Source organism: Drosophila suzukii, chromosome 3 (assembly GCF_043229965.1).
Source record: "Drosophila suzukii chromosome 3, CBGP_Dsuzu_IsoJpt1.0, whole genome shotgun sequence".
Lineage (NCBI taxonomy): Eukaryota > Metazoa > Arthropoda > Insecta > Diptera > Drosophilidae > Drosophila > Drosophila suzukii.
The window spans coordinates 55476084-55482580 of record NC_092082.1 but is presented as its reverse complement, the minus strand read 5'-3'; the positions used below and the strand labels follow the sequence as shown (position 1 = coordinate 55482580).

The following is a 6497-nucleotide window of genomic DNA, read 5'->3' as shown; positions in this document are numbered from 1 at the left end:
ACTTTGAAAAACTCTTCGACGATCTGGGAACAAATTTCATAATCGCAGGCGACTGGAACGCTCACCACCGTCTCTGGGGATCCCGTAACTCAAGCACCCGCGGGAGAGCACTAGCTGACTATGTTCAAAGATCAAATGTCCAGGTCCTTGCAACCGGAGGGCCTACACACTATCCGTATAGTCAAAGAACGCCAACCGCCATTGACTTTGCTGTCTACAGAGGGATTCGGCCCGAGAGTCTCTCCATCTCAGAAAGTCTTGAACTAAGCTCTGATCACATCCCATTGATAGTGAAACTAAGAGTCGCTGCGCAAAAAACTTCCCGTAGGCCTTGCATCCTTCCTCGGAATGCGAGCCTCCCACGCTTTCAAGAAGCAGTCAACCGGCTAGTTAACCTAAATATGGTGTTGCGCTCTCCTGACGCCATCAACGACGCCGTCGAGCTATTTGTCCGGAACATCCATATCGCTGCCGAGTCCTCAACCTCAAGCTCAAGCCCCTCCAGTCCACCTCAGGCTCCTTTAAAACCTGAGATTATGGATCTGGTAAGGCTGAAACGCTCCCTACGTCGCAGATATATGAGATCTCAAGATCCTGTCGACAAAAGTGCATATCGACGAGCGGAGGATGATCTTAAAAAGCTTCTTTATGAAACCAAACGGAAATACTTTGATGAGATGCTCCTGAATGCTGACCCCACCAAACCTTACGGCTTTAACCCCTGGAAATGCACACGGAATATGAAACGACAGCCCCTACGAAAGATCCCCATAAAGAAATCTGATGACACATGGTGCAGGTCCGACTCAGAAATTTCTTTAGCTTTTGCAGACGAACTTGAAAGACGCTTCCAGCCATTTGAACTCGCGAGCCGCGAGGATGTTGAAGAAACTCTTGCCTTCCTTGATGCCCCTTCCCCGGATGCCTTGCCGATTCAACACGTGAGCCCAGAAGAAGTGTATCTTCATATCCAAAAGCTTCATCCTAGAAAAGCGCCGGGCTTTGATGGCATTGATAGCAGAATCGCCAAGGCCTTGCCTAAAAAGGGAATCCTGTTCCTTGTTCTCTTGTTTAACTCAATGCTACGTATCCACCACTTTCCCTCTCAATGGAAGTGTGCTGTGATAACGATGATACCAAAACCAGGAAAACCGGAGAACCTTGTTCAGTCTTACCGACCGATAAGCTTGCTACCCACATTCTCTAAAATATTCGAAAGAATATTTCTTAGCAGAATCATGGGAGTAAGAAGCGTGCAAGATGCCATTCCCGACCATCAGTTTGGTTTTAGGCATCATCATGGAACCCCAGAGCAAGCACATCGAGTTGTCCAGCACATTTTAGATGCTTTTGAAAACAAGCAATACAGCTCTGCAATTTTTCTCGATGTTAAGGAAGCTTTCGACCGCGTGTGGCACGATGGCTTACTGTATAAGTTGAAGTCCCTACTCCCGACTAGCCAGTTCCTCTTACTAAAATCATACCTGCTTGACCGAAGTTTCATGGTCGAGGTGAGAGGGGAAAGGTCAACAATCAGAATTGTTCGAGCTGGCGTTCCTCAGGGAAGCGTTCTGGGCCCTGTTTTGTACACTCTGTTCACTTCAGATCTGCCGTGTCCTAACAAGCCGGGCACGATTCTGGCTACATACGCTGACGACACGGCCTTTATTGCGAACGCCTCTTGCCCAATCGAAGCGTCAAGGATTACCCAGGAATTCCTCGACTCTTACGGGAAGTGGACAAATAGGTGGAACATATCCATAAATGGAAGAAAGTCGCAACACTGCAATTTCACCTTGAGAGGAAAGATCCTTCCCAGAGTAGAGCTTCTGGATATCACCATACCACAATCACCCCATGCGCAATATTTGGGTTTGATCCTGGACAAGCGGCTTACCTGGAAGCAGCACACTACCAAAGTAGCAGCTTCATGTAGAGCTAAGCTGAGAAAACTGAACTGGTTGCTTAAGCCAACGAGCAAGCTCAGCCTTGGCAACAAAGTCTTGCTGTTCAAAGTAATTGTGGTGCCCTCAATGACGTATTGCATCCAACTGTGGGGCATGGCTTCAGACTCGAACGTCATGAAAGTCCAAAGGGTCCAAAACCGTGCGCTGCGCATGATTGCAGACGCGCCGTGGTACATCAGGAATGACGCCCTAACAAATGACCTTCATGTTCCCTCAGTCAGGGAGCAGATAAACCGGCACTCTAGTCGGTACAATGATCGGCTCACTGCACACGAAAACCACCTAGCAGCTTCCTTGGCCCACCCAAGGACTAGAAGAAGATTAAAGCGAAGGCACCCCGGTGATCTCTGGACAAGAGGACGTCAGGTCTCTCGAGTCCTAAAGCAATAAAATTGTTTTTGTTCATTTATTGTAAATATTGTTAATCACCTTTTCTGTTATGTATCCACGTTATTATTTCTCTTCGTACACAACGTTTTATAGCCATTAGGTTGGCTGATCAACGTTAAATAAATGAATTAGTTATACTAAAAAAAAAAAAAAAAAAAAATCTCTATCAGCTCCCTGTAAAGCTCGTCTCAGTTTCGTTATCCAGAACTTGGTCCGGATCTCCGCGATCGTAGCATCCACGTTCTGATGCTTCATCCTCACATGGGCATGGCGCACAACCGTCTCTGTTAGGCTGTGCCGGTGCGAAAGGATCACTGGCCTCTTTGCGCTGTAGGGTATACACAGCGCCGCATCAATCCTGCCGTAAGCTCGCAAGACTCCGTTGCCATCTAGGTATGGCGCCAGTCCACAAATGTGGCTGCGTCTAGCGACTTCCAGTCTATTCTCAGCGGCCAGCATCTCGTCGGGAAACGCCTCATAGTGCGCCTTCCGAATCAGCAGATTCTCAGGGTCCTCACACTCCGCTGCTGTGAGGCCATAGTTCTCAAGCTCATCTCGTTGTCCACGGCATCGACGCTAGAACCTTAGGACCCAGGCTGCAGTCCTCAACAATCGCCTGTAGCTTGAGAATCTCTGAAACGGTATAAAGGTCTCACTTGCTCACTCGGCATTTCTTCTTCATCATCTGCATCCGCCTCGTCGCTGGGTGCAGATCCTGGCCAGCTCGCCGCTGGTCTCCTCAGGGATGCCGCTTTATTTTGCCAGCGTGACTCCTCGCTCAAGTCCACGCTACAACGCGACCTAATCGCATCATCCGCCACATTGTCGGCGGACGGTAGTCATCTCCATTGCGCCACCTGCGTTGACTCCAAAAATTTCCGCTACTCTGTTCCCGATGAACTGCTTGTAGCGCCTGAGTGTACTGCCAATCCATCGCAGCATTGTCTTTGAGCCGCTCCATAATTCAATGTCACTGATGGCCACAGCGTGGTCCTGCCTGACGGTGTCCATCAGTCTTGTACCAAGAACAGGTGCCTGCAGCTCCAGCCGTGGAATCGTAATCGTTCGCATAGGCGCGCACTTCGTCTTTGCGCACACAAAACTTACTTGTACGTCGCCGTCCTCATAGGTGATCCTCCAGTAGATCACTGCCGCGAATGCTGACTGACTGGCATCCATGAAGTAGCCTTCACTTGCCCATGTCCAAAATAGTGACGTGGGCTCCGGAACTGATCCACTTTCTCCATCTTCTTACGCCAATCCATAAAGGCATTGTGCATCTCATCCGGTAGTGGATCGTCCCACGGGATCTTCCTTCTCCAGACTTCTCGCAATAATAGCTTCGCTGTTACCATTAGGCAACAAAGAAAACCCAAGGGATCGAACGTTGACATAACCATGCTCAGGAATTCCCGCTTTGTGGGAACCCTAGTCCCATCCAATACGATGGGTGCCACTTTATCTCCTTCACTCTGGTATCTACTTCAATAGCTTCGCTCTCAGTGGCGAAACTATCCACATAGTAGATAGTAGTGGTAGTCGACGATGGCCTTGACTGCTCTGGGATCCGAATCCATGAATCGCTTGGCATTCAAGGTCTTCACATGATGGGCAGCACTCGGTGAACATGCTGCTCCAAATGTCATTACGCGCATTTCATACACGTCGGGATCCCGCTGGTCATCCCCATCTCTCCACAGAAATCGGTGCGCACATCTATCCTCGGGTCGGATCAGCACCCGATGAAACATCTCTTTGATTGACTCCGACTGCGCCTTCTCTGAAGTGGAAGAGAATATATGCCAAGGGCTTGTAGTCTCAGCGCTGAATTCAACGACACGTGCCGCTGCATCAAATACCAGTCGTATCTTTACCGGCTTGTTGGGATTCTCCACTCCAAAATGTGGCAAGTACCAAATCCTGTCGCTCTCCTTAGCGACGCGCTTCATCCTTTAACGCCTTTAGTAACCTCTGATTAATCTCCAGATCCGTACAGTTGGACGCCCGCGTCGTCTCCGTAAATGCGCAGTAGAAGATGGGCCAATCCTCCGACTTTCCTCCGAACGTAGGCAGCTCGGGAAGCTTTCGTGGTGCCCAGCTTCCATTTCCTCCGAGGGCCGTCGTCCATCCACCGACTCCGAGAGACGACACTCCTCCTAATGTTCCGCCAGCCACTTCACTATATGGCTCCGAACCATGCGCTGAAACCCTTGTGACGCGTAGCTGCTTCTCGTCGTGCAGTTCTCTGTAACTGTACACGGTACCGTTTGAGATCCGCTCCAAGATGGCGGTCTCACTGATGCCACACTTGTTGGGTTAGGTACGAACAAGCCGGTTGCAAATGGCGGCTGGCTCGCACTCACGGCACCCGATATAGCGGGATCAGCGCGATCCGTATTTGCGCCGCAAGCGCTCTAAATCCTTCTCCAGCTCGGCGATCCTCTCCAAGAGGTCGGCACCTTGGGTTTCCTGCTCTGCGATTGCCTAGAGCCCATGTTGGTGGCACCTATACTTGCCGACTGGCTGGATGGCGCCGGGGCTCCACTGCCTCGGCCGCCAAACGCTGCGGAACCAAAACACTGGTATCTGTTTGCGCCGTCGCACTCACGTTTTCCTGTCCATCGTTCAGACGAGGACTCCTTCTGGGGGAAAGCTGCATCATCTTCCTCCAGGCACTTATCCCACGACGTATCCAGTGACGCCAGTTGCGTCCAAATATGGACTGCGCTGCCTGCGCCAAATGCGACCCACGCCTGGGGTCCGATGGAATTCTCCGGGTGATCGAATTAATCCGCTCCAAGCGGTGTCCAACGCCAATGTGCGTTCCAGTGCAGTCCGCTGGTCCACTCGGTCGGGTTTTCTATGTACACGGACAAGCGCGTTCCAAAGCCATAAGCGCAAGTCGCCAAGTCAGTCCTACCTCAACACAGTACGCCAGACTGTAGGTTAGGATCCACGGCAGTCCGCCTTCCTGCTAATAAAAGACCACTGTCGAAACAAGAATGGGAGCTGCCTACAATATACACGAACCCGATTTACAACAAGCAAGGGCAACGCTTGAATGTAGGACTGTATGGCATAGTATACATTTTATTCTGTGGGAGATTACAAATTTAATTACAATGGCTTAAAATATAACAGTTTCTAACCGCAGTATAACCTCCCACACTCCATGACTTTCAACAATTCGACGAGTTTCGGCATATTCTAGTGTGCCCAATTGCTCCATCAGGGCACAATACCAATTCCTATCGATTAAATACTGACTTAACTATCGGGCTCAAATTAGACATGCGACAATTTATATATTTACCTTTTAGAACTGTGTATAAACCCTTTGCGGGATTTTTTTGGCACAAACCATTTTATCATCCACTTTCGGCTAACGGAACCCATATTATACCTTCAAAATTTACGTACTTCAAACTAAGATCAATGCACAACATCTAAAACTTAATGTAGCACTTAACTGTCTTTATTATATTAACTTAAAGAAACGATTTAAGTAACTCTGCTGCGCACAATTACAATGGATGCTTTTCTTGCAATCACTCAAACAGAATACACCAAGTCTTCTTCTCATCCGTTTACCTGATTTCTTTTGTTTTCTCTATACCATCTATACCCTTTCTAAGCCGAAAAATATTCGACTTTATAATTTTTACTTCTTGAGTAAAAAATACAATATGAATTTTTTTAAAAATGTTAATACTAAAATGTTTTAAATGTTAAAATCAATTTTATTATTATTAAACAGCTAGCCGTTAGCCGTGGTATACAGTTACACCAAAGAGTTATACTTACATATATCTATTCATAGCAGAGTTACACTTAGTCATACTTATAGCAAGGCACTTATCCTACTACAATTGGGCCATCCTGACTTGTTGATCACCTGATCAAGACATATTGATTTAGAAGTAATGTTTATTTTATTTTTATAATATATGGTTACATAAGTCTCATTTTTTTGTTATGAATTACATTTTTATTTTCGTTTTTTTATTTTTTTTTTACGAAATGTCTTAAAATTTGCGCACTCCAAACACCTAGATGAGGACTTCCTGCTAATTGAAACCCTTCGACGTCTTTTAATAAGAATCTGTCATTGCGCATCGCTTTTGCAATCACATATGGTCC

General features: G+C 47.5%; 1 protein-coding gene across 3 annotated transcripts; it reads right to left on the bottom strand.

Annotated features, from left to right (window-relative positions):
- Positions 1 to 2359: 2359 nt before the first annotated feature.
- On the bottom strand, positions 2360 to 5549 carry LOC136117248 (uncharacterized). Of its 3 annotated transcripts, XM_070996103.1 has the most exons (3): positions 5507 to 5549; positions 5388 to 5452; positions 2360 to 5328 (listed from the first exon to the last, which is right to left on the bottom strand). In XM_070996103.1, the coding sequence occupies exon 3, from the start codon at positions 4304 to 4306 to the stop codon at positions 3869 to 3871; it is 438 nt and encodes a 145-aa protein (XP_070852204.1). In that variant the 5' UTR covers positions 4307 to 5328; positions 5388 to 5452; positions 5507 to 5549; the 3' UTR covers positions 2360 to 3868. The 3 variants fall into 3 exon arrangements, with proteins under 3 accessions (XP_070852204.1, XP_070852205.1, XP_070852203.1); XM_070996104.1 differs by having other exon boundaries at positions 2360 to 5331; positions 5388 to 5547; XM_070996102.1 differs by having other exon boundaries at positions 5388 to 5547.
- Positions 5550 to 6497: the final 948 nt, after the last annotated feature.